This window comes from Podarcis tiliguerta (genome assembly GCF_965153285.1).
Source record: "Podarcis tiliguerta genome assembly, chromosome: 1".
In the NCBI taxonomy this organism is placed as follows: domain Eukaryota; kingdom Metazoa; phylum Chordata; class Lepidosauria; order Squamata; family Lacertidae; genus Podarcis; species Podarcis tiliguerta.
In genome coordinates, this window is record NC_139534.1 from 52,103,859 (window position 1) to 52,131,597 (window position 27,739).

The window sequence follows — 27,739 nt, forward strand, 5'->3', positions numbered from 1 at the left end:
AGGTCCCCTCTTGTTTTTCCATGTCCTTGTAGTCAAGGGATCCAAGTAAACCGGACCCATTTGAGAAGCACTTTCTCTCTGTGCTCTCCGTTTTGCAGAAGTGAGAAGGGTCTCCATCCCATCTGCCTGCCAGCCAAAACTCCTTTGAGATAGAGAACCTGTTGTTGTCAGCATGACTCCAAGCTCCCACCACGGCCCAATAAGGATGATGGGAGTTGTAGTCTGCCAACATCTGGAGGGGGGGCATGGGGTTCATTACCCTAACCCTTTTTGAATCCTTCTCCCCCGCAGGCAAAACTAGAAACGGAATCCAGGGATCTGAAAACACTTTTTCGAGTTTATGAAAATTAAAACGGGACACCTCAAAATCAGAACTTACAAAAACACACACACAGCCATTCTGCAGGCATCTCCCTCTGTGGTTGTATACAAAGTGCTGGCAAATGTTCACGCATGCCCCCCACCTCCACACTCCATCCATCTTTGCAAGGGAAGACATTTTGCTGGGGAGAACAGTGGGGCAAGGCAGCCCTGGTCCCTGCCTCCCCTCACCCACCACCCTTTCGCAATTCCCTGATAATACACCTGGATCACCAAGCAACAGCTTTCCCAGGAACGCTGGCAGTAGCTTGGAGAATATACTCTGAAGTTGCTCTAGCACTACGGGCAGGTCCTGCTCATGAAGAACTGCATGCTGGGAACCATACGCAGCCTGTAGTCTTCCTCCAGTTTGGTCTCCATGGCTTCACTGCTAACTTGGTGGATCATCTGTGTGCTTTGGGTGCCTGAGCATTTCCCCCTTTATGCCATACAGAGGAGGTTCAGAAATCTAACAGCAGAGGTGGCAGCTGCTGCCTTTTTGGCTTCGAAGCCACATCCTTGCAGGATTTGCTGTTGTCACTGTCAGCTGCTGAGTAGTTCTCGTTGCTTGGCTATGATTCTGTGCTTGCCTCTTCTTCCTCCCCCTCTCCCTCCTCTTCCTCCCCCTCTCCCTCCTCTGTCTCCCCCCCTCCCTCCTCTGTCTCCCCCTCCTGCTCCCTCTCCTCTGTCTTTTCACTGGTTGCATAGGCAGAGCCTTCCTCGCTTCCTGCTTTGGTCGAAGCACTGGCCTTGCTTTCTGCAGTTGACTCAGCACTGATCTTGCTCTCCACCTCCGTGTCACTTCCTTGTTGCAGCCACATGTCAGAGTAAATGCCACCTTTGTCCACTAGCTGGTCGTGCCTGTTAAAGGGGCAGAGAGAGTTAATTTCACAAGGCTCCATGCCAGGTACGCCCCCTTCGTCCCTCAGAAGCATCCACAGACCCACCATTTGCTCGCCTTCGTTGTGGATCCTTTTGAAGATACACAGCCAAACCCTGTGGCCGTTCTGCTTGTAAAACTCTGAGGACCTTAAAGGGCTTGCGATCTGCATAACTTATACAGATTGCAAAAATAAAAATAAAAAATCCTTGGCTGGATTGCTGGTTATAAATCTTACTTTATAATTTTTAGCACTGGGCATGGCTAAGAGCTTACCTTCCTCGCTCCATCACCCGGCCATCCTTGATAACTAGGATTTGATCGGCCTTGATCACCGTGGAAAGCCTGCAGAGAGAGCACAACCACCAAAGCTGTTATCAAGAGGGCAGAATGCAGTAGTGACCCCTCCCCAGCTCAGGCCTCTCAGTATAACACACCACGTTAGAGCTCCCCAGAGAGGGAAGAGGAGTCTGCCTGGAGCTATCGCTGCGAGTGAGGAACTAGTATTTAGGCTCTCCTCTTCCGAAGGCTGCAGCATCCCTCTAGCTGCTATTATGCTGAAGCCCTGAACAGAAAGCTCCTGTGGCAGGATGCTTGCCCCTACCTGTGAGCCACGATGATGGTGGTGCGGTTCGCACACACTTTAGCCAGGGATGCCTGGATATTCCTCTCAGTCTTGGTGTCCAGCGCTGATGTCGCCTGAAAGGGATCCCAGAGTGCATTACAACAATAGAATTATACAGTTCTAAAACCGCTGCAATTATGAAACAGGTTCAAAATGTACCAGAACATCAGTTGCAAACTCAAGGCATAGCAGTGGGTGGATGAAGGTCGGGGACTCTTGACACTGAATGCCAAGAATGGCAGAGAAGATCCCTTGGGTCAGGTGAAATGGTAAAGAAGGTCTCCAAGTAGCTGAATAGCATCGTGGCAGTGAATGGAGGCTCCCAGGTTCAGGAAGGCTGAGTGCTACCCATTCTCCCAACCATTTCCAGGGTTTCAGCTCCAAGAAAGGAGAGCATATGCGGAAGGGGGCAAAGGGCAGACGATGGCTAGCTTTAGGAACAAGGAAACAAGTGTGACCCACAACAAAATGTTGCAGCATGAAATGGATAGTTCAGTCCATCCCTCCTCACCCAGTCAGCCAGCATTTATTGCCACTGAGCATGTTTTGGGGTGCTTTGTTTTTGTTCCCTTACGGTTATCCCCCCCCCCAAGAAAAACCTACTTGGTCTCCTCCAGGCAAGCTGATACCTCCCCTCCTGTGCACGGGTGGCATAGTTCTGGCTACATAAGGAGAGCCACACATCCATGAATTTCAGAAATAGATGGAAGAAACATTGTACTGGGAAGGCTTCTGACCAAGGCTCCCGTCACTTCATTCCAGTTCCCTTCCCCACCCTCACCCCATTTTTCCAATCCCCCAACGGTCGGTCAGCATTCTGTGCCGACTTTGCACACTCAGTCCTTAATTCAGTTATTTCTGGCATGCTCTCCTCCTTCAGATTTTGTTTGCTTATTCCTAAATGATTTCCGTATTAATGTAAACTTCGGTGGTTCTCCTGAGCATGCCAAGTCCTCCCCCCTCTTTTGTGTGGGTGATAGCGTTTTGGCAATGTAAGGACCAGCAATCGGAAAACTGAGATTGCTCTGTGTGTGTTTGATTATTTGCCTTCTTCACCTCATCAAAGAAGAGGATCTGGGGGTTCTTCAAGATGGTGCGGGCAATAGCGACTCGCTGCTTCTCCCCTCCACTCAGCTTCAGACCTCGCTCGCCAACCTGTGTATCATAACCTGCCAGGTACAAGTGGACAAAGAAAAATCAAATGCTGTTTAATAGAGAGTAACTACCTGTGACTTCTGCTGCTCAGGCACTGTGAGTGCCTTGGTTCTTTTGGCCACTTACAGCATCTTGCTACACCTCCCAGGTCTACTGCCAAGACAGATTTGATAAAGACACTTTTAGCAAATATCTAGTTTCAGAAGCCAATCCTGATTGCTCTCATTGCCCAAAGGTGCTTCTATCAACTGCTCTTAGAGGTTTCTGGGGTGGGAGTCTGGACTGCCACAGACCTTGCTCATGTTAACTGAAGAACTTTTAGAAAACACTGAATAGGATTCCACTTAGTTGTGTGTGTTGGATGACGTTCACTCACACAACAGAACTTCCTCCCCTCTTCTCATGCTGCCTGCCCCCCAAATATGCTCTGGAGAGTTGGGGGAACCCCTGTGATGGGTTCAGTGTGTGTGTGAAGGACCAGGAGTGTATGTGGCTAGGGGAGAAGGAAAAGTCCCATTGTGGGAAGTGAACTCATTCCCTGTGCACGTATCCCACTGAATTCGACCCATTGAGATGAGCAGAGTCTGTAAGGGAGACCCCGAGAGGGAGGGGGTAAGAGCCAGGGGCAGGTCTTTTCGGTTCAGATAAGAACCCAGGAAGTTGCCAGATGAGGAAACCCTCTAGCTCAGCACTGCCCACACCTGCCTTCCCCAGTCTGGTGCCTCTTGCCCTCCCTGGCCATTGGCCAAGTGAGAGAAGGCACTCACTGGCTGCTGCTCTCCTGGGTCTCAGGTAGGAGCCTCTCTGTCTCAGCCCTGCCTGGAGAGGCCAAGTGATGAAACACGGGGCCTTTCGCATGCAAGGCATGTGCTCCACCAGTGAGCTGCAGCAGAAGAGGAGGCATCCCGATAGAAGCATCCTGGGTTTCACAGCATCCTGCAGGGTAGATTACGAACTTGATGGCACAGCAAGCATAAGCCAAAGGTGGCAAGCAGCCCCTTACCATCGGGGAAAGTGAGGATGCGTTCATGGATATTAGCCGCGATCGCCGCCTCAATCACCTCCTCATTGGTGGCATCAATGCGTCCGTACCGGATGTTGTTGCGAATGGTATCATTGAAGAGGACAGTGTCCTGAGGCACCACACCAATGTGGGAGCGCAGCGAAGCCTGCTTGGCCTGTGGAGAAAGGGAAATAGGTGGGTTGAAGTGGGGGCAGAGAGAAGGGGAAGGAAGACATCGCCCAGCTAGGAATAGCATACAAATGCACACACCCTCCCCAAAGCAGTGTGGTGTTATCACAGCCTTATGGAGAGTTTAGCTTGAGGCATCTGCGAAGTGGGTCTTGTCACTATGAACAACCATGACGTCACACCTTGAAGTGGGGGCAATTTCCCAGATTAGACAGCAGCCACCACCCAACCCAATGCCCACTTTTATGGTCCATTCTTGATGAGATGACTTCTGCTCATACACACTGGCGGAGGAAGAGGAGTGCAGGGGGAGCACACCACCCCCAGCCGCGTGATCTCGGTGGGGTGCCATCTTGGCTGCTCCCCCCCCCCCCGCTGGGTGCCACACCCCCGCAGGCAGCATGCCACGTCCCTGGGACGTGCACCATGCCCCTGTGGGCGGCACACCACATCCCTGGGACGCACGCCAGCCCTGCCCTCGTCTGCTCTCCGCCCCCCCCCCCGGTGCCAGAGCATGAAGCTCCGCCACTGCTCATACATGATCTTGTTCTCCATAACACCTGCAAACGTTTCAGGGCTTCAATTCCCATTGATCCATGCCCTGTAGTTTCCTGCTGAAATCATGTAACTTTTCAAACTCTTTATGTTCTGGGTTGTTGTCCTTTGTCCTGCTTTCGTTGCACCGTAGCGCAAGAGTTGCCCGTCCTGAAGGCAACGGGGGAAGCATTGCAGAACGACAAATAAATGGTGTGTGTACAGTCCAGGGTAAATCTACTGCCAATACGCTATAGCGACAGGCTGCAGAATACACCCGCGGAAGGAGTCACCAGTCTAGAGGGCCCAGTAACACAAATCCCAGGGTAGAACTTGGAGAAGGATTATTATTTGGTAGCCTGGCCACTCTCTGGACATTAGAATTGTAACCCTTTCAGTGCAAGACACATTGTGTGATTAATCTCTGTTGAGCTGAGCATCATCTATACCCTACAGAGCTCCATGTCAGGGGCTTTCCTCACTATAGGAGATGTGGAGAAAGGCAGATGATGGCAAATGAGAGTCACACAGTCATTTTTTTAATCCAAAGAGCTGAAGGCACTTTGAATGAGCAAATCACCACTTGTGATATGGACACCTGCTCTTCTGTTGCTTTTGGTAAACATGTTTTGCTATTTTTGGGAAATTAGGTGGAGGTTTGTGGGGGGAGAATGGATTGATCAGAGGGAGAAAAGAAGTGTGTGCGCACACACAACATGGGAAGGGGTGCATCTTTCAAACTTCCCTCCACACTCTTACACACTTGTTTCCCGTGCCATCTACCCTGCATATCAGCATCCATTGCTTCCTAGAGATATTTTGCTCCGATGACCAGTGAAAATAAGAACCCTGCAGGATAGGTTTTTTAAAAAAATTAAAAACCCTAGTGGGGGAGGCTAGGGGAACCACACATTTCAAAAGAGGAGACAGCAAGCAGCTGGAGCAGACATGAAAAGAGCAGCTGCCCTTCAATCCTCCCCCCCCTCCGCCAACCTCAGACCCTCATGAAATCCTGGCACCCAGATGGGGCACCTAGGACTCTCCCCAGATATCCTGTAGCAGTTCCCCCAGTGAGCCTGGGTGGCCAGAGGAGAGGTGGGGGCAGTTTGCAGCTGTGCCTTCCCCAGCACAGCTCTTTCATCCGTCCCTAAATGGAATCACACGTCTCTGCTTTGCTGGGGGCAACCAACAGAAACCAGGAATTAAGCATCTGGGCTGGGGCAGGAAAAGTCCTGAGGAGCAGAAGGAGAAATGTATGCGCCTGAGTGAGTGAGTGTGTGTACGCAAGTGGAAGGTGGCAGAGCCATTCAAGGGCTACTTTAGCCCTTTAGGCCAATGTGGGGGAACCTTTTAAGCTTGGGAGCCAAATGGCAATTTGGGCCAGAGATGCAAGTGGGCTGAGCAACACATTTAAATGTTATCTTTCTACCATACTCTAGTTTCTCCACACACTCCCACACTCCCCTCTGTGTCGTCCATTCAGGCAACCAAGAAATATATTCTCAGCCTTCGAAGGACATATTCCAGTCAGGCAAAAACACTCATGGAGGGTGCAAAGTGAAAGACAGTGATGGATATGGCCTGAGGAGAAGGGTTGTTGCCTGGGGAGACTTCTGAGGGACAAACAGAGAAGTGCACAGGGCCAGATTTGGCCCCCCCAGGACTGAGGTTCCCCTTCCTTGTTTTAAGCAGAATAACACGATTCCAAGGATGCCAGTTGCTTGTTCCTTTGGATGACACCTCCTTCCTCCCACTCGTCATGCCAAGAGCCTTGTCTCCATTCCATGCTGGAAGACCCTGGCACCTCACTAATGAAGCCGTCAGGAGGATTTCAACATTGTGCTCTTCCATTCATTTCATCTGTGCAAGCATTGCTACTTGTCAGGTGGAACTATTCTCCCCCTTTCCCCCCTCCCCACTGTACTGGGGGTGCTTCTGACCACCCTCCAAAGCTAATTCCAGGGGGCAGGGTGGGGTGGGGGCGAGGAGAGGGAATGAAGTCTTTGTGCAGATCTTCCACTGAGGGGGCGGGTTAGGTGAATCCCATCTCTCCTATCGCCACAACATAATGGCCTCGTTACCTTGGAGATATCCTGCCCATCAATTCGGATGCAGCCTCCCCACACATCGTAGAAGCGGAAGAGCAGGCGAATGATGGTGCTCTTTCCTGAGCCAGAGGGTCCCACCTGGGCAGAGAGAGGGGGGCGAGGAAGGGTCAGTATGGGTACAGCCAGCAGGAGGAACGAGTAAGCAGGGGAAAGCGCTGGGGGGCTCCTTCTGTGGGACCTGCCACTGCTCCCATGGTAGCAGAGGCAAAAGAGGGAACGCCGTTCGTTCTAGGCATAACTCTCTCCTTACCAGTGCAAGGGTCTGCCCAGGCATCACTGTGAAGGAAACATCACGCAGGACTTCCCTCCTGTGAGGAAAGTGAACAAAAAGCATCTCCAACATTCCGCTGAGGCCCACCACATTTTCCTTCATCCTTTGAGCATCTGCTCCCCCCGTTACCTACCACAATCTCTTTACTATCTTCTCCATCCCCTGTTTTCCTGACTCACTACCCACCCACCCAGCCCTCTGGACCTTCCCCCTTACCCTTCCACATAGCCAAAGTGGACATTTTCAAATTCCACGCGTCCTGCCAGAAACCGAAGGTCTGCAGCACCTGGTTCGTCCTTCACCTGCAGGTAAACAAATCTGTGACATCATGCATGGTCTTGGGCCTAACTAGGCAAGCCGTGTGTGCGGAAGCACAGGAGCTACTGAAAGGGGGGGGGAGTGTAGGGTCAGTGGGTAGAGGATGTGGTTTGCATGAAGGTTATGCCAAAAATCCCCCTCCCCACAAATATTACAAGCAGTCAGAGAAACACACTTCCTGAGAGGACATGGCCATCACAGCAACACTCTGAAGGCATGAGCCCCGTAGATTAATTGCAAGCTGTGTGAAGAGCAATTGCCTTTTGTTTTCCAAGCACACAGTGGCCTTTGAATTTTGGCGCTTGAGCACAATAGGGATTTAGCATCATTATTCCCATTTCTGTCTTATCGCCCAGTCCAGACAGTGAACAATCACAGAGAAGCCACTTCCAAAAAAAAACCCTTAAGTTGCTGGAGGGAAGGGAAGAGGTATCTAAGAGAGCATAGGCTAGCAGCTATTCACAGCAGCATAGATGTGGCCTGAACTCACTTCTTGCTCCTCGCTGAAGAGGTCAAACATGTTCTCCATGTCAACAAATGAGCTTTGGATCATTCTGAAAAAGAAAAAGACTCCATTGGACCACCCAGGGCCAGGTAGTGTGGGCATTGTTTAAGGTACTAAAAAGCACTCGGAGGCACGGGTGCGTGGCACAAATGTGAATAATATTTGCATATGCTAATGCATGAGTAGGCAAACTAAGGCCCACGACCGGATCCGGCCCAATCGCCTTCTAAATCCGGCCCAAGGACGTTCTGGGAATCAGCATGTTTTAACATGAGTAGAATGTGTCCTTTTATTTAAAATGCATCTGTGGGTTATTTGTGGAGCCTGCCTGGTGTTTTTACATGAGAAGAATGTGTGCTTTTATTTAAAATGCATCTCTGGGTTATTTGTGGGACATAGGAATTCGTTCAATTTCCCCCCTCAAAATATAGTCCGGCCCCCCACAAGGTCTGAGGGACAGTGGATCAGCCCCCTGCTGAAAAAGTTTGCTGACCCCTGTGCTAATGTATATGTATTTAAGCTGCCTCTGAGCAAATTTAAAAGACTGGGCATTTCACCAGGACTGCACTTTGTAAGTGCCCCCAGCTGTGGTGCTGTGAGCAAAGTTTTTGAAGATCTCACTTTTGTTTAGTTTATTATTTTATTATGTTAGTTTATTCATATTGTTTTATTCAGTGTTGCTCAGCTCACATTATTAAATTAGGTTAGGTTAATGTATCGTTTTTATACAATGTTACATATGGATTGAGGTTTTGTACTTACTGATATAATATTTTATCTGTTATCTATCTATCTATCTATCTATCTATCTATCTATCTATCTATCTATCCTAATGCATTTTGAAATGTTATCATTATTGTTCATTTGATAATGTTCTGAGCTACTTTAGGCGCAGTTTTGTGTGAAAGCAGCACACAAATAAACTGATAAGGATGAGATTTGGGGTGCTTGGGACAAAAGACTTGAGGCTTGGGCCCTTTGGGCACCCCCTGCTAGGTGTCACTGAAGTGGGTGTGGGTCTAATTCTCTTCTCTGGTAAGGAAAAAGAAGGGACAGGGGAAGCCATGTATTTGCACTCCAAATATGGCAATCAGACCCCAAGCATGAAAGCAAACCCCATCTGTCACACCTCCCCCGCCAGCAAATGTTCCCAAACCTTTAACACATGTTCACACTAAATGATATCACACCTCCTTTGTAGCCATCTCTCATACTTCAGAGGACGGGGAGGCTAAGGGGCAACCCAAACTCTTTGGAGGTGGGGGAACGTCTCATGACACAGTTACTAAACGCAGGCCTCATTTTCAAGTCTTATTTCAACTTCCTAGGACTGTGTTAGTCTTTATGGTGTTCTATCTTTGTTGCTAGGGCTGTAAAGAGATGATGCAAAAGGGATCACTTTTGCTCCAATGAGAGAAACTTTTGAGTTTGGCTCAATATAGTAGTATGAGGGAAATGTGGCTCATTACTGACTTGGCTTTTGAGAAATCAATTTAGTATTGAATTTAATATCCTGTTCACTATTTTGCCCTTGGCATAGGCAGAGGGCCTTCTCGGTAGTGGCACCCACCCTGTGGAATGCCTTCCCATCAGATGTTAAGGAGATGAGTAATTATATAACATTAGGAAACATCTGAAGGCAGCTCTGATAGGGAAGCTTTTTATGATTTAATGTTTTACTATGTTTTTATATATGGTGGAAGCTGCTCAGAGTGGCTGGGGAAACGCAGTCAGATGATGATGATTTTAATATATTTAATACATGCTGGATACAGACCACATTTGCATGTCACAGCAAGACTGTGCAGAAGCAAAACTGCACCAGATTTTCTCCTCCAAAACGAACCATAATCCTTGGCTTGCCATTATGAACAAATAGGGGACGATTATTGGTTTCATTCTCATGATCTGTAGCCAAAGTTTCTTCTTGGCTTACTGACTGTGGAGCAAAATGAACTGCAATCTCTTATTTGTTCAAAATGTAAGCCAAGAATCAAGCCAGGAGGAGCAAAGGAGTCCTCTTAAGTGCATTTACAGTGAACCATTTTACTGTAATGTGCAAACAGCCATACCATATAAATTTCATCTTACATAGCCCTTGTCTTCTGGTATTCAGTTTCTATTCAGAAATATATCTGTCCCACTTAAAAAAAAGGGGGGGGGCTCGTTGTTCTCATCATATTCAGAAATACTCCTTATAGTTTTCAAGCAAAATATTAAGGGGCAATGGACATTTGCTTGTTCTCTGCCTATGATGCCCTAACTCAAACAGGGCTCTGCCCTGCATTTCATGCATCTGTAAAGAGTTAATACATTCCCTGGGAGTTTTCTGTCTTATGGGATAGCAGGCCTGGTTAATTTAATCTGCTGTTTAAAGTCAAGTCTCAGTTCCAGAAACCAGTCTACGTGCTCCTTTTTCCTTCTGGTTAAGGCTTCTCACATCTTGTCTCCATATCTGTTTGCTTCACATTACCTCGTCAGCCTCTGTACAACAATAAATTGACAAGTGGTTTTCTCTATGGATTATGGTTTCCTTCAGACACAGATTTTGTAGCCCTCTATGTGGTGGCACTTTACTGTTAGGCAAACCACAGTCTGGGAGGTAGCAGCATGCAGACGCTGCACTGAGCAGGCTTTCATGTAACACTGTCCAATTTTGCAATCTCTCTGTGTGTGGACAAAGTTCCTCAAATTTCATCAACACACTCCTCTCTGCATTCTCAAAATGCCTAACCAACACTACAGAACAAAATAGCCTATGGAGTAGGTTACCTGTAATAGGTGCCAAACCAGTTCAGTGGGGTGTACAGTTGGATGATGTATGTGCCAAAGAGAACATAATCGCCCACCTGGAGGGAACAGAGATGCAAGTCAGAGCCAAAATGATGATGTCTCCCTGTGGCAGAGTGTGGAAGCGCTTTATCATCTTGTTTTTAACAGTCCAGCAGCTCTTCAAGTCTTTGTACAAAACTGCATTAGAGATCCCTCACCCCTTACTAGGGAAAGCAAAATGGTAGCTGTCTTATTGTAACACAAAGCTGGACCTCCACCCCCCACAATCTCTCTCCTCCAGTGCCCAATTTTCCCTCTCAGATATAAGGTATGTTTCTGAGAGAGAGTATAGCGATAGATTTGCACTACACTTCTCAAGTCCAACAGCCCACCATTAGAGCCCAGTCAGCCGTAACTCTACATGCATCCGAGAGGGAGCTGGTTGTTGGGTGATTCTGGTGAAGCAGAATGATAAAGGCTGATAAAGGTCAAAGACTTGTGCAGCACATAAATTCTTGCTCCCTGACCAACGAAAGCCCCATTAAGCCCCTCTTTGGTTTATAAGCCTACTACAAACTCAGACACACACATTCCTCCCACGGCCCAACGAATCATGAGAGCTAGGAACAAACGGGCTAAAGAAGATAGTTTGTTGTTTGTTGGTGTGCTGCCAGGGAGATTGTGTTGAACTCGCTCGTGCAAGGCGGGGCCAGTTACAGATCAGGTTTGAGCTGGCTGTTTGTGGAACCTCTGGGCAATTCAGACCTAAACCTTGTTTTCAGAGCCAACGTGCACCTGACAGAGTACTGCATCTGCAGGACTTCATGAAACCACAAATACAGTGGGCAAACAGGCCAGATTGCAGGCTAAAGCCCAGCACTGTGGCCAAGGCAAAGTCTATTATTCAAATTGATTTCTTTTATACTTAACCAAGCTCTGTTTTCCTATCATTCATATTCAACTTGCCTTAGATCTAGGAGTGAAAGGGCTTCCTCATCTTATGTGTTAATACTGCATCCCTTCCATTACCTCCTCCCCACTTTAATATACAGAATATACATCCTTGTTCTCTCACCATCATTAGGAGTGCACTCCATGTGGGAATGTGTGTTTTCACATCTGGAGTACAAACCCAAAACATGCTGGTCTCTTTCTTCTGATGTTGGTGGAAACTAGCTCCCATTTGGTGAGGTTCCCCCCCACTCCCCTTTAGATCTCTTAATTGGTGACAAACCTTTTCCAGCCTTGCCTCTTGCTTGTGATTGCTTTTGTTCTCAAAGAGAGGTCTAGCTCTCCAATCTGGTTTCATTTTAAGCTTCTGCACCCTCGGCTGCCCATTTTTCTCAGCATGGGTTGAGCGCTGCGACCCTTCGGTCTCCACACAACTTTGAAATTCAGCAAAGGCTAATTAGCCCTTCACAAAGACTTTTGAGAAACTGCCAAGCTCTTACGTCCCCCCCCCCCCGCCTTCCCTTCCCACAACTTAACCAGACCATGTCCTGCAACCTCCACTCTTGGGTTCTTAGGTGGCGCAAGCTTGTCCGCCTCCACTGCTCTCCTTGCAGCCTCTCTCCTGCTCACTTGCCTTTGTTGCATTTCACAGAACCGAAAAACACACTGCAAATACCCCCCCCCCAAATGTGTTGTGAAACATGTGCCCCTGTGTTTGTTTGTTTCTGTCTGTCTGTCTGTCTCTAGTTCAAGCTGCGTCAGAACACTCTACAAAGAGATTCAGGGCCTCTGCAGAGGCTTCCCTTGCCTCGGAAAGGCCAGTGGACTCTGCCTGGCAGCTGTAACAATGGGGAGAGTGGCTCTCCATTTCTCCAAGCAGAGTGATCCCACTTTGTAGAGGAGGCCCAAGCCACTCCTAGATTTGTGGGGCTGGCTGGCAACAGAATGGAAACTCCTCCTGTAGTGAGGGAAGCCCCATGTAGTCAGCTGCTCTACATGCTGTTGCCTCCACATAGAGTGACATGTGGCCTGGCTCTTAGTTAAAGGTTCCATGTATTATTATTCATAATAGTGATTAGATTTATTACTCATCCCGCCCCCTAATATCCCGCGGCAGGTTACAATACAAAGCAATACAATTTAAAACCAAATAGAAAGCACACACATCTGATAAAAATCACACAAATATACAGAGATGTGTGTACTCAGAGATGCCCACACCATCTATGCCCCTCTGGCACTGCAGTGGGCAAGGACTTACATGGAGCCTCTTCTTGGTCACATAGTAAGCACACAGTAGGGATCCGGCCAGCAGCCCCAACCCGATCACTAGATTCTGGGTCTGGTTCAACAGTGCCAGTGATGCATTGACTTTCCATTCGGAGACCTGCCAGGAGGAGAGAAGAAAGTGGGCCACTGCAGAACCATCCTGCGGCCCAGAGAGCACCCAGCAGATCCCTGAACCCTCCTACCTCCACAAAGCAGGGCATTGTTGCACCCAGTTGCCCTCCTCTGTTCCACTGCAAGACAGCCAGCAGTACAAACACATGCACCATGTACATGGAGGAGCAGAAAGAGGGAAGAGGAGGAGCAGACAGTGTACCCCAAAGATAATGGAAGATGCAAGCCCAGTTGCCACACCCTGGTCCTTCCATACCTGGTACTTGACAATGGCATCATTGAAGCGGGTAGCCTCATAGTTCTCGGCATTGTAATATTTCACCTACAACAAAATCATGACATGGATGAGGCAGTGCCAGGCAAGGTCCCCTCCACTTGAACCCTCCACAAACTAGAGACATTCACCCAACCTGGGGATTCAGCTTCACATCAGCCGGCAGATGTCCTGCTCTACTCAACTAAAACCTGGAGCCTGAGCTGTTTTACTCAGTAAACAACCCAGAAAGGCTTGCTGCTACTCCTCGTTCTCCCCTCACACTAGGCTCACTAGGGTGGGGGTTTAAGTACCGTCTCAAAGTTCAGAAGCGAGTCAACAGCTCGGGAACGGGCTTCATTGTCACGGGTATTCATTTCACGGCGGTACTTTGTTCGCCACTCAGTCATTATAATAGTCAAAGCTATGGAGAAAAAGAGAGGCCTGGAATCACTGAGACGTACTCAGACAAAAACTGTTCCTCAAATACAAGCGAAATTATGATCCATTTCAAGCATTTATTATCACCACAAATGTCAATATAAACTTACAGGATTACACATCGAGTACTCCCACACAGAATGAACGGAAACCATTTTTCAGTCACATCCACAGAAACACCTAAGCCATTGCTTCAAAGGACCTTTATCTGTCAATTTAGTTACTTCAGAGATACCCCAAACTAATCATGCCACAATGAGCTTGCCAATGATGAGTTCACATGATTTTTAGCAGCACCTAGGCTATTCTGCAGCAATAATTCAATAGCCCCTTGAAAATAACCTCGAAAATGATTCAAAAGTAAGGTTAAAACATAGAATCTAAGCCTTACACCAGATATTTCGTAGATTTTTTTAATGATGACTAGTAAACTGGAGAGCACTAAGGTGAATCCATCATGCAGGACAAAAATCTGCTTGATTGTAACACAACCAAAAGTATATGCTCAACCTTGCAGGAGCAATACTATCAGAACACTAATTTGTATTTGAGATAAAATTTGTGAATTGTCTTCAGCTGTATGAACTGCTGCTTTTTATGATAAAGCACCAGAGCAGAAGCCAATCCTCAGAAGCTATCCTCTTGCTTTTGTGCATGCTGCTATTGTCAAAAGATTTTTTTATTACCTGATCACATGACTCATAAATGATGATGCAATTCACCTATACTGTATCAGTCTTGGGAATATGTTTCTGGGCACAAATGTAACAATTGAAGACCACCCCACCCACACTTACAGTCTCCCCCATCAGATCCCATCTCTCTCTTTCCCACAACCTTACTCACAGCAGACCAGTACTCCACAAATGCACATCTGACCAGGACCACACTTTAGCCCACCTCAAGACACCACCAGTCCAAGCCACCCTCACCACCCTTATCTTCCTGGCCCACTCTTCTACCTACAATCCCAAATACCTGTCAAGTGAAAGGCATGCTAACGGGCTTCTAGAGTAGCTGCAGTGGTGGAAACTTTCTCCCCAGCCGCCTTACCTCCTGGGGTCCCCCGCTGCAAGCACTCACCGAGATAAAAGCTCATGCAGAGGAAGATGATAAGGCCGAACCAGGCACTGAAGGTTGTGGTGAAATACACAATCGCAATTATGATGTCGGCTATCGTGGGGAAGATGCTGAAGACAATGTAGCTGCGGGATAGAAGGGGGGGCAAGTCAGGTCACATGATAGTCAAGGTCACACGGCATGCAAGAGCCACCAACATTGCCAGGAGAAAACACGTGAGTGCAGGCACACCTGAGCCAGGACTGATGAAGATCCCTCCACTAGCCAGGCCCACAAGCATACCTGAGCAAGTTGTTGATGCTGCTAGTGCCTCTGTCGACACTGCGCAGCACCTCGCCCGTCTTGCGACCGAGGTGCCACCGAAGGGAGAGGCTGTGGAGGTGCCTGAGGAGCTGGACCTGGATTTCGCGGCTGGTGAACTGCTGCACGCGGATCCACAGGAAAGTGCGCATGTTGCTAATGAAGCCAGTGGAGCCTAGAGAGAGAAGAGCGGGAGTTGGTTCCTGTGGTTGTCTTCTGCTTCCAGTTGAAAACCTGCCTCCTACTGCTCTCACCTTAAACAAGAACTGTAACCCAGAAGGATCTGACAAATGGCTTCTATTGCCTTGCAACTACCCTGGAGCCTTCAAGCATCCCTGAGCGCAGGCAAAGTTCACTCTGAATGTCATTGTTCTAGGAGCTGCTTTGGCTGGAGCTGAGGACGGTTGGTTCTCCACTGCCAACTATACCTTCCTGGGAGCAGGCAGGGGACTCCCGGGTATGTAGAAATATATTCGTTTGCAAATTAAAAGAAAACAAAAAACGGCCCAAGGGTCTATGCTTAGGGGCCTATGGGATTTACTGAACGCTGGGGGCTCATGAGGGTGTCAAGATTGGGACAGGTGGGGGACGTGTAGCCCTTCAGTTGCTGTTGGACCCAGTCAGCATGGCCTGTGACCAGGAACAGTGGGAGTTCTGGTCCAACATCATCCAAAAGGCCACACGCTCCTCACAACGGATAACGGAACCACCTGCTTTCTCAGTATGCAGGAAGGCTAAAAATGGAGAGAAAGCACAAACGGATGGCGACGGTGGACGCAGGTAATCCCAAAGCAGCCTCAGCCAAAGCGCACATGTGCGGGTGTGTACGCACAACAACTGACTCACCAGCACCTCCTCCCTGGAGGAACTTGAGGGCCGCATAGATGCAGACAGTTTGAAGCAGGATACGCCAACTAGCTCCTGTCGTCAGATCATTCACTGGAGGACAGGAAACAATAATCACTTTGAAGGCCATAACCAAAGGGGTAGCCCAGAGCCCAAATGCAACCCCACAAGCCTCTCTACGTGGCTCTCAGACAGTCTTGGTATCACACACATACTGGATCTGCTTTGCACCCTCGTTGGGTGTTTTTGCCTGGCTGGAATGTGCCCTTAAGCTCTGATAATGCTTTGGTTGCCCATATGGAGGACAGAATGGGGTGTGTGTTTGTAGAAGCTAGACTATTATACAAAGATATGATCTGCACTGCTCCACACACCTTTGCCCCTGGCACCACCCACCACCGAGATGTGGCCCTTAGAAGGTTCCCCGGAAGTGAAAGTGCGGGGGGGGGGGCAGAGAGAAGGCATTATCTGTGGCAGCCCCTAAGTTGTGCGCCTCCCTCCCCACAGAGGTGAGTCTGGGATCTTCATTACACAGCTTTGGGTGAATGCTGAAGGCACACCTCTTTACACCAGCTTTTGTCTCAAGCCATGCACAGTCACAAAATAGGGCACTGACCCCAGGCAATAGGTCCCAAATACTGAAATACTGCTATTTTTTCGGAAAAAGCACCATGAAACTTGATCTTTGTGCCCAGGCAACAAAGATCTCAAAGCTGGCCTGGATGGAGAAGGACAGAGCTACCTCAGCAGATCAAGAAAAAAATGCCTACAATTAGCCCCCCTGCGTTCCTTCCTGAGAATGATGGCTGTATCTATGAGTCCCAAGGAAATGCCTAACACCTACCTGTTGTAGTCTCATCCCCTGAATCTCATAGGCTGCCCAGGCCTATAGGGCACTGCTGCCTTAGGAGGAGGCAGGGCTGCCACAGAACAGGCAGGGGTGGAGAAGAGGTATTATTGCAGGCAAAAGCCTGAGCAAAACTGTTTGGATCGGGCTAGGGTGGGTGGGGGATTTCATCATCAGTTTTGGACTGTGATGGACAGGCAGCACACAGCTTGATGAGTGGAAAGTGGCCATCTCCCACTCCTGTATCCTCGTGATTTCAAAGCACCAGCTTTGGGGTTTCCTCACGCCCCCACCCCCCGCCAAAACCTACCAGGCATTATAGCCTGAAAGCTTCCCACTTTGGGTCGGATCCTGCTCTCCTGACACAGAGCTCTCCTCTGATAGTCCCCCTCCTTGTTTTGCATACCTCGTACTCATCCTGCCCCATCCTTTGCTGGGAAAGACACCACCGGTGGAGTCTCCTGGCTTCCTTTATTCTCTTTCAAGGCACCACACAGCCACAAAGATCCCACCCCTCCCACCCCACTGCTGGGCTGCTGGGAGACCAGGCAGAGGACACAAAGGCTCCTTGTTTGCTCCCCGCCAGCGGCACTTTGCTGGGTAATCCTAACTGGCAGGGTGGGTGACCCCATCTGGGAGTGCCCCTCCTTTGCCTTTCATTCTCTCTACATTGGGGGGGGGGGAGGATCCCCTTCCCCCATCCCAACTTGCTTTACCCAGCACATGGTGGAGAGTGTTAATCCACCCTGCTCCCAAGCACAGGTAGAAATGATACTCTCACGCATGGAAAGAGGTTGGCATCCTTGTGGAGTGCGGGGAGGCAATGAGGACGGGCAACCCTGAACAGTAGAGACCTCGCTGCTGTCATTACATATCACCCACAGGGTGCATTTCATTTTAAAATAACTGTTTGGCAATATTTTATTCTATGCAACTACCACGAGGTAGGCTGTTCCCATTCCGCAACACAGCGAACTGAGGACGAACAACAGGGAGGCAGCTAAAGCCACACAACGGGCCCGTGGCAAAGGTAGGATTTCAACCCAGATCTTCCAGACTGAATCCCAGACTTGGAGGTGTGTCATCTCTCCACCCACTTCTGCTTCATTGCACCTCCTTCCATGCCTTGGCAATAATGGCAAGAAAGAAAGCGCAGCAAAGCTACCTGGGGTTCAGTGGCCATATGTAGCAGCCTGACAGAGGCCTGGTTCGCCCATCACAGAGCTAGATGGAGCACTGCTCTGGACCAGCATGGCCTGCCCCTGTTCTTAAGTCCATGCTGCAGGTAAGAGCATTTGGGCCCAGGACTGGCAGAAACAGCAGCTAGATGTGCCGAGGTTGCTGGCAGGCTAGGCGATCTGGCTGAGATCTGGAGGGTGCACCCATCTCCCCCAGGTGGGACGGGGAAGAATATATCTGCTCAGCAGCTGCTTAGCATGTAGGGCAGAGAGCTTCCCCCACTCCCGAATCCATTCCCATCGAGCGATTTGGTATGCAGTTCGCAATTCCATGCCTCCCGCCTGCAATGACTCCTTTGTAAAGTCTAAAAGTCAGGGCTGAAAGGCAGGTCCGGAGTCCATCCTCCCCTATTCAGACACCTCTCAATAGCTGCCCTGAGCTGGCACTTGCACCGCCCACCGGGGCATGGGAACCTGGCACACACCAACGGCTTCTGCTAACAAAGGCAGCGCCCCTCCTCCACGGCCTGCCCACCTCTTCCCCACCCCCCACCCAGAAGCGCAATGCAGAGTTAGTCTGGGAGTAAGCAAGATAGGAGGTCACCGCAGGGCTCAGGGCAGAAGCCTCGGGGAGATCCAAGAGCGTCACTAAATTCCCCAAGTCTTCCTGTACCAAAGTCTTCTCCCAATCCCCCAAACTAATGCCACATGACTGTCCACATTCAGCTGGAAATGCAAGTCTCCCTCTACTCTTATTAAACACGTTCCTAAACAGGAAAGTTGCATTCTGCCTCACAAAGTTCAAAATGTAAGTTTGATGGAGAAGGTTGGGCTGGGAGGGAGGGAGAGAGAGAAGCCACAGGAGAGCCGGGATGAGATCCTGGAGGTGCGTAGGGAGAGTCAAGCTTGGCAGAGGAAGGGAAACAAGAAGGCTTTGAAGAAGAATGGGGTCGAATGGAGGAATGTAAACACAGGGGCGGAAGCAATTCCTGCTCTACCTAGTTTGCAAAAATGAGATGGTAGCATTCTAGAGACTGCAAGCAGGAGGGGGTGCCAGATTTTTTTAACTGGCATATTGGGGAGAGGCAATGCAACTCCCTTCGCTTTCTTCTATCATCAGCTATTTTTATATGAAAAACCATTCAAAAATAAGACCAGGCAGAAGGCCTTCTTGGTAGTGGCGCCCTCCCTGTGTAACACCCTCCCTTTAGATGTCAAGGAGATAAGGAACTACATAACTTTTAGAAGACATCTGAAGGCAACCCTGTATCAAGAAGTTTTTCATATTTGATGTTTTGCTATGTTTTACATATGCTGTAAGCCACCAAGAGTGGCTGGGGAAACCCAGCCAGATGGGCAGGGTATTAATAATACTACTACTACTACTAATAATAATAGCCTCCACCCCTGCAGTCCCAAGTGGTACAGCAAAGAACTCCCCCACCCTCAGCCTCAGTGCCCTGCCTCTTTCTTCTTTACAAGGCTTGAGGGGCCTCTAGGGCCTGAGGGCTGCATTTCTTCCTGGACAACCTTCCAAGGACCACATGCCAGTGTTGGGCGGAGCCAGAGGCAAAAGTGGGCTGGGCAACAAATGTAAATTTTAGCTTTGTACAGCAGCCCGCTCTCTTCACACACCCTCCTCTGTCCTTCATCCAGGTAAGCAAGAGGCATTCTCAGAGTTCAAGGATACATTCCAGACAGGCAACAACGCTTTGGGACGTGATGCAGGGCCGGTGAGGGGCTTGGCTAGGGAAAAGTTCTGAGTGCCAAGTAGAGAGGTCTGGGGGGCCACACTGACTGTCCAGCCTAGTTCTAAGGGGCAAGAGCAATCGGGAGCAACGTGGTCAGTCAGTGCAATGGGGACTCAACAGCCCTGTTTACTTCTTATGACTGGCTCCACCTCAAGAGATCATGCTCTGAGAACACTGTCCCAGTATTATTAATAATAACAACAACAACAACAACAACAACAACAACCAGAGCTCATTCTCATGTGGGTAGTCGGCCTCCAGTACCAGATAAGGAATCTATTTAAATACTGCTCCTCCTCATGCCACAACAAGGAGAGTGGCTGGGGCAACCCAGCATAATATGCGGGGTATAAATAATAAAATTATTATTATCTATATAAGCTGCTCCGCACCACCTCAGGCCCTGGGGCATTCTCTCACCCCTGATGGTGTGTGCTTTGGAAGCCCTGAGCCCTCATGCTGTGCTGGACATGCCAAGCCTGTCGCTTAAACGTGTCAAGGGCTCTGCAGGCCTTAAGGAACCAGGCTGCTTAAGGGCCTCTTCAGACATTACACATTGAGCGAGTGCCTCCAAAACTAGTGCTTAGAAACAAGTGTTTGATAAGCACCCGCTCCCTGGAGAGCTTCCATTTGGCTGCAATATCTGTATCCAGCCAAAGGCCTCCTGGTTTTTGGCGGGAAGGTCAACGACGTTTCTGTGCGCTGCCCTGGTTCGCCAGAAGTGGCTTAGTCATGCTGGCTACATGACCTGGAAGTTGTATGCCGGCCCCCTCGGCCAGTAAAGCAAGTTGAGCACCACAACCCCAGAGTCGTCCGCGACTGGACCCAACAGTCAGGGGACCCTTTACTTTTACCTTTAAGCAGCCCCAAAGGTTGCCCTTGGCCTCTTCTCTTCCCTGTAAGTCCTCTGCACATTTGCCAATGCCTATATCAGGGCGCCCTCTCTTGGTCAATTCAGAATACTTGTCCAAACAGAGGTTCTGTCCTCTCCCCAAACCCCATTCTAAGAGAAACCCCTGGCATTAATGCCAGGCCCTCTCCCATTGCACATCCGCCTCTGCTAGGGGCGGCAGCACCATGCCTCCCTGGAAGCAGCCCTTTTCGCTTACCAATGTACTTGTAGTAGAGGGGCACGAAGACGTTGATGCCACGCTCCAGCCCCATCAGCATCAGGCAGACGATCACCAGCCCCTGCAGTGGGTAGCTCCCCTTGGGCCACATGTACTGTATGAGGAGGCTTATCTTCCGGCCCAGATCCCTCCAGGTGGAGCGATTCTGTCTGGCATCTGGAAGCAGGGGCTGAGACACAGAAAGGACAGTGAGTAGGGGAAGGGGACTCTGCTTTTTGGCAGGGAATATTTGGGGAAGGGGACCACAACAATCTATTCAAATGGCATCTGGGCAAAGATGAGAGCCAACACCTGGGAGGGGGCAACTGGTCACTTCTCAGCAAAGGGCACAGACAGCATTTCAAGTAAACACAACTGGAAAGGGAAGCAAAACCTTGAGAGTCACAGAAATTGAGGGTTCGGTGCAGAAAATGTTCAGGAAAAAATAGGACTGGATAGGCCCAGTGTTGCAAAATCTTTTTTAAAATGTTTGAATAGGACTCCTTTACAAGAAAGAGGAGGATATAAATTTAAGAAGTGAAATGAAATATATATTCAGAAGGTCCATGGTGTCCAGATTTTACTGTATGAAGCAGAACCACCCCAGCGCTAGGACTACAGTGACCTCCAATCTGGCCCAGTATTATCAAGCAGTCATAGTGGTATAGGAATACAGTACTTGAACTACATAATGACATTCACCAGTAAATGCCGCTATTCCAGCAAAAGAAGTGAAATTACAGATTACTCCAAGGACCATTAAGGTCCTTCTAGTATAACTTTCTGTGGTCAACTAGATGTTCCAGGAGATTCACAAGATTTGGTGTCATGGCAAACAGCTGTTGGTTTTGCCCTCCTCCATCAATTTATTATGGCAGGAGTGGGGAACCTGTGGTCCTCCATACGTTGCTGGACTACAACTCCCATCATCCTTGACCATTGGCCATGTTGGCTGGGGCTGAGGGGTGCTGGAGTCTATGAACACCCAGAGGGCCAACGGTTCCCCTTCCTTAATTAATCACATTTTCTCCCCAAACCCAAATACATTGCAGAAGCTAATTTTTAATATTGCAGAATTAATACAAGACATTGTGAACATCTGTTTAAATTGTATAATTGATACAGGTCACAGAGATCAGATTTTCTGGTTGCAGAAACGGCACTGATAGCATGGGCAGCAAATTCTAATTTTTTATTGATTAGTGCAGAGAACATATACAAGAAATATCCACAGTGCCACCTGCTGGAGCCTATTCACATTCACCATGGCAAAAGGGCCACTGGTAAGGTTAGTCAACAGTTTTGCCTCAGGGCACTCTGAGTGCTCCACCTCACAGGGAAGTTTCGTGCCACTGAACCAGCTAGGCACACTTGTTTCCAAACCTCCTCAAACCACACCTTTGGTGAACTTTTCCCTACAGCCTGCAATCTACTCTGAAGGTGCATTCTAGCATTGCCAGTTCTCTCCATCCAGAGGTTAGCCACTGAGGCTCCTGTGATTTTAACATCTTTAAAATTCGGATAAATTCAACAGGTGCTGCTCCCCACCCCTACCCCACTGCAGCTCCAGGACCACAAAAGCAGCATGCACCTGTTTTATTTTTTTCAGTGTCATATCATTGGTTAAAAGCTCCTGATCTGTATGCAGGAATTGACTGTAAAACCACTCTGGGAACTGTAGTTCTGGGAAGAGAATAGAGGTCTCCCAACAACTCTCAGAACCCTTAACAAACTACAGCTCCGAGAATTCTTTGGGGGGAGTCATGACTGCTTAGAGTCACAGTGCTTTAAATATATGGTGTGAATGTGGCCCCTGGTGTGGAACGGTAATACTGTTTCAAAATGGCAGCTATTTTAAAGAGAGAAACTGCAGCTACAGGCTCTTCTTAACAGAGTAGTGCTTCTGGCACCAATAATGTTATTCTAGTTCCCTCCCTGCACAGCCTGCAACTGGTTCACGGGGGTGGAATTAACAGGATAGACAGAGACAGGCAGACATAGAAGAAGAATTGGGCTGTTTAGGAGAACAGAGACCTACCTGACTGTGCTCCACGTCACGTTCATCTTCATTGATCAGCAGCATGTAGGGTTTTCGGGGCAACCCTGGGGCCTTTATCCCCAGGGCAAAGAGGGCGAAGGTGCAGAAGTAGCGCAGTAACCACAGGCTGAATTGTACCTGGAGGAGGTTGATCTCATGTCAGATGTGTGTCTCGCAGCGACCCACCTGCCCAGCTTTGCTCCCCACTGAAAGCTACAAACCAAGCAGTGCTTCCTTTCTAAGATCTAAACCAAGAGTCAAATGGCTTGGAGTGGAGAGAGGGAAACACCCATCAAGGGTGGTGTTTTTAAACTTGATTTATTATTTAAAATCTTTTTAGGCATTTCATTAGCCAAAAGCATGATTTGAGCCAATTGACCAAAGACTTGCCAAGTACGTAAAAACGCTGGAACTAGAACACAGATAATTATCCCATATCACATAATCTAATTCCTTGCAGAAAACCCCAGGATACAATCCCTCCCAGAAGCTTTAAGGAACATTTGGTGATAGATGGTCCTGACCCCTAGAGAATTGTGAAGATGGCTTGGCTGCATTTGCTTCCTGTTGCTTCCTGAAACCTGTTCCTGTTTGAAGATGCCTGCAGTAACATCAGATGGCCAGCAGGGGAAGTTAGGTCATGTGACTGGGGTAGAAAGGGAGAAGGCTGAAGCTGTCTGGAATGGCAAGGCAGGAGGAGGTATATGCTCCTAAATGTGAGTTATTGGTTCCTCTGTGGATGAAGAGTGAGGGGCCTTCACACCCATCACTGCAACGAGATGACATCTTGACGCAAAAAAGGTAGGCTGCCACTTGCAAAATGGCTTCACGTTGTTTGTTGTCCAAAAACAAACAAGCAAACCACCCAAAAAGAACAAATCTTGGCTAGTCTGCTACACTGGATTCACATGTTCAAACAAACCACAGTTAAGCTAGGCTTAACTAGCTTATTTATATCCCACCCATCTGGGAATCTCCAGGTAGGGCTGGGGGACAGTTGTTGCCAGCCTTCCCCAGCCAGATGCCCTCCAGATGTGCTTGGACTACATAACTCGCATGAACCTCAGCCACATTTTGAAAACCCTGGCATATCAGGAGTCCCATAAGCAGGTGTGTAGACAGTGGGCAATTCAGCTGTACAGTTGGGGTGGGGGAATAGTGGTCAGGCCCTAATAGTTACATGGAATCTGTGGCATGGAATAAGTTCTCTACTTTCCAGTCTCTTGCTAAAGGGTATTGCCAGAGGGCAAGGATGTTAGTTAACAATGTAAAGAAATGTGAAATCTCAACTTGTGGGTGGAAAGCCTTTTCGGTAGGACTTTGTGCTGAGTCATTGGGCAAAGTCCCCTGCAAATTATTCAGCAATCTCCTCTCTCTCTCTCTCTCTCTCTCTCTCTCTCTGTGTGTGTGTGTGTGCATGTTATGTGGAAAGGGGGAGGAGCACACACCACTCATGTCTAAAGCTTTCTGTAGCTCAAACAACAGTGACTCAGCAAAAATGGGCTGGGAAGAAGGCGCCAAGCAGTGGCTGGCACTTGAGAGCAACAACTAGCAAGTGTTGAAATCAGCAGGTTTATTTGGTTCTAATCTTCTCCCATCTCCAAATATTCTACCACCCTGCCAAAAAAATCCAGGATACAGTGGTACCTCTAGTTACGAACTTAATTTGTTCCGGAGGTCCGTTCTTAACCTGTAACTGTTCTTAACTAGAGGCGTGCTTTCGCTAATGGGGCCTCTTGCTGTCGCTGCACTGCCGGCACACGATTTCCGTTCTCATCCTAGGGCAAAGTTCTCACCTCAAGGTAACTCTTCCAGGTTAGCGGAGTTTGTAACCTGAAGCGTTTGTAACCAGAGGCGTTACCACTGTGTATATACGCTCCTACCTGTCGCCAAACCCTCATTGACCTACCTTTTGGTTGGTGTTTTCCAAGCCCCACCACCAGAGTGGGCTGTTCCAGGAGATGAAGGCCAGGTTCTCGGCTGCAAAAGCCAGAGCCCAAAAAAGGAGGAGGATGGCACCATGGCCTCTGATCCGGTCCTGCGCCAGAACTCTGGTGCGTTCCAGGTGGAGCAGCCCAACCGAGCTGGTCCAGCTCGCGGCAGAGAGGCAGGCGTACAGCACCATGTAGCCATAAAGCTGTTGCATGCCCAGCACCTGCCACAGAAAGGTGACAAAGGGCAGCAGTGCAAGGAGCAGAGAGAGGAGGACTTGGATGTGGTACAGGCGGGAACGTGGGATATACTTTGGCTCCATGGTGCGGCTGAACCGGGCATAGCAAGCATACTGCAGGGCCCCCAAGAGGATGCAGACGCTGAGCTGCACAGAGGGCACCAGCGTGAAGTAGAAACAGGGGTACAGCCCCTGCTGAGCCCATGCGCGTGCCAGGGAATCGTTCCCCTCACAGTAGCTCTGTAGCACCACCATCCTGTCGGCTGGGGAGCTGCAGAAACACAGATGAAAGAAACAAGGAAATTAGAACATATGCTTTATTTATATCCCACCTTTCCTTCAAGGAGCTCAGGGTGGCATACATAATTCTCCTCCTCCTCCACAACGAGCCTGTGAGATAGGTTAGGCTAAGAATGAGTGACTGGTCTAAGGTCCCCCAGTGGGCTTCATGGCTAAGTGGGGATTCAAACCATGGTCTCACAGGTCCTAGTCCAACACACTGCTTTGCCACACTGGCATTATATTTCAACGCCGTCTGCAAATATGTTATATATAATATATGCAAACCCACAGGCATATGATGTTCTCACGGGCTTAAATTCAAGTGCAGAAGTAAACATACCACATGGTGCTACACACACACACACACACACACTATGCAGGCATGAGAGCAGTCACCAATCTTGGACAATTTTTTTAATCCTTCTTGCTCAATATGCCACCCCACCAAAAGAGGCAGGGTGAGACACTTTGTAGGGAAATGCAAAAGAAACCACACAGTATCTGGGGCAGAGATCTCACCTTGTTGTTCACCCCACCTCCTAGTTTAAGGAATTGCTTAGCACAAGGCATCAAGAACTGTCATACTTAAAATCAGAGTGACAGCTGAGCAGTGAGGAGCTGAATCTTGGTAACATTTTTCTTTTCCGAATAGTGAATAGATTTTGCTCATATTTAGGGCCTATCTGTTTACTCATGTTTAGGTTAGGTAGGAATTTTTTCACAATTTTAGATTTTCTAGTAGCCATGGGGAAGGTTGTCCCCCACTCCTTTTCCTTATGACTTGCTTTCCTAAGTGTTCTGCAGCAATTTTTGTGCAGACACTTTCTGTGATGCAGATATTCTGTGCTTGTGGCACACTGCTCTGGAATATTTGGGATGACCTGCCATCAGCTGGCAAGTAGATAGCCTTCCTTTATGGGAAGGGTTTACATATGTCAAGGGCATATGTCAAGGGCTGCTTTGGGGAAAGAGGGATCTATTTCAGGCAGTAGTATTTCCCTCTCCTGCAATCCCAACGCCCCCTTCCCCTTGTCACCCACATGAAACTGGGGGGCAGGGTCACGTGTGGCACTAGTGCTGTGGGTTGCCACAGAGACATTTGGTCCCTCACAAATCTATTCTAGGATGGCAGTTTCGTACATGTTGATAAGACTCTTCTAATGAAATTGATCCTTTGAAAACAGAACAGAACCTCTAAGCCTGCTTTGTGTGTACAATAGCGTGATCCCAGATCATTGAGTTTCACAGGTCAACTATGGTAGCAAGTATGCACATTAACCGGGGAATTAACCCCGTTGAGCCCAGTGGGGCTTACTTCTGAGAACACGTGCAGTGTGTGACTCCTTGCTGCCACTCTCCATAACCTTTTGCACCTTACTGCTTTCTCCTGGGTTTGAGTTCCATTAATGTTTAACCTCCTCTGAACCCAACCCATATGATTTGGTAGCTGAGACTTCGATAAAATAAACAAATTAAACATATTTGCAACGATTTGCTGGCTGGCATAATTTACAGTGCTGGTGCTACTAGAATGGATGCAATGCGCTGAAGTTTTTGCTCAGCTATCTTCCCTCTGCCCCACAGCTTTTACTACACAAATAAACCCTGAGCTACTTTCCCAAATGCTAGAAACTTGTCTTCTTTTTTTAAGGGCCACTGATATAGCCTTTTCCTCCATGAATATCCTCAGCGGATATTTCTGATGCCTTCCTCCACACCTCTCCGTGGGTTTTAATTCGTTCTTTCTGATGCACGATATCAAAATAGCACATCATCACCGTGTTGTTATGACTACACTCCGCGCCCTCGAGTGGCGCTTTGGATTCCTGCCCTCCCCGGGTCCAGCTGCTGTGTGTTCCCACTTTCCAAGCGGTGAACTTTCCCAGGCAGAAGCCGCCAGCTTCCTGATTCAAGGGCACCCCGGGGAGCACAGCGAGCAGACGACGGTGCTGAGCACCCACCCTCGCTGCCTACGCCTGTTACCCCACAGGCCTGGCTGCTTGGCAGTGGGCTCGGGCATAGAAGGAAGAGGAGGAGGTGGTGGAGATCAAGCCATGGGGCTGTGTTACCCCCGCCCCCTGCCGCCTCTCTGTGCTGCCAGCCGGCGAGGACGCAGCAAAGGGGCCGCCGCCGCCGCCCGCTTCCCCTCCATCCCACCCGCCTGCCCCCTTCTCCCACCAACGTCTACTTGCCTGCTCGGGTCTCGTCAGTCCAGCCCACCCACTCTCCCCACCGCCCGGTTGGCTCGGCCAATGTGCAGCGGCGCGTCCGCAGCCGAGCTTCGGGAGCCGCGGCAGGCCCGATCGGCGCCCCCGGGGTCCTAGCGCCGCCTTTTCCCAACACTGTTAGGCAGATTCCGCCTGGGTCCTAG

General features: G+C 49.0%; 1 protein-coding gene across 2 annotated transcripts; it reads right to left on the bottom strand.

Annotated features, from left to right (window-relative positions):
* Window positions 1-317: 317 nt before the first annotated feature.
* On the bottom strand, window positions 318-27,677 carry ABCB6 (ATP binding cassette subfamily B member 6 (LAN blood group)). Of its 2 annotated transcripts, XM_083432550.1 has the most exons (20): window positions 27,561-27,677; window positions 24,826-25,357; window positions 22,917-23,054; window positions 20,879-21,068; window positions 15,994-16,086; window positions 15,130-15,322; window positions 14,851-14,972; window positions 13,641-13,750; window positions 13,330-13,395; window positions 12,934-13,059; window positions 10,722-10,798; window positions 7,934-7,997; window positions 7,342-7,427; window positions 7,105-7,162; window positions 6,828-6,932; window positions 4,024-4,198; window positions 2,922-3,034; window positions 1,845-1,939; window positions 1,517-1,585; window positions 318-1,221 (listed from the first exon to the last, which is right to left on the bottom strand). In XM_083432550.1, the coding sequence occupies exons 2-20, from the start codon at window positions 25,339-25,341 to the stop codon at window positions 933-935; spliced, it is 2,685 nt and encodes an 894-aa protein (XP_083288676.1). In that variant the 5' UTR covers window positions 25,342-25,357; window positions 27,561-27,677; the 3' UTR covers window positions 318-932. The 2 variants fall into 2 exon arrangements, with proteins under 2 accessions (XP_083288676.1, XP_083288677.1); XM_083432551.1 differs by lacking the exons at window positions 24,826-25,357; window positions 27,561-27,677 and adding an exon at window positions 23,441-23,572.
* Window positions 27,678-27,739: the final 62 nt, after the last annotated feature.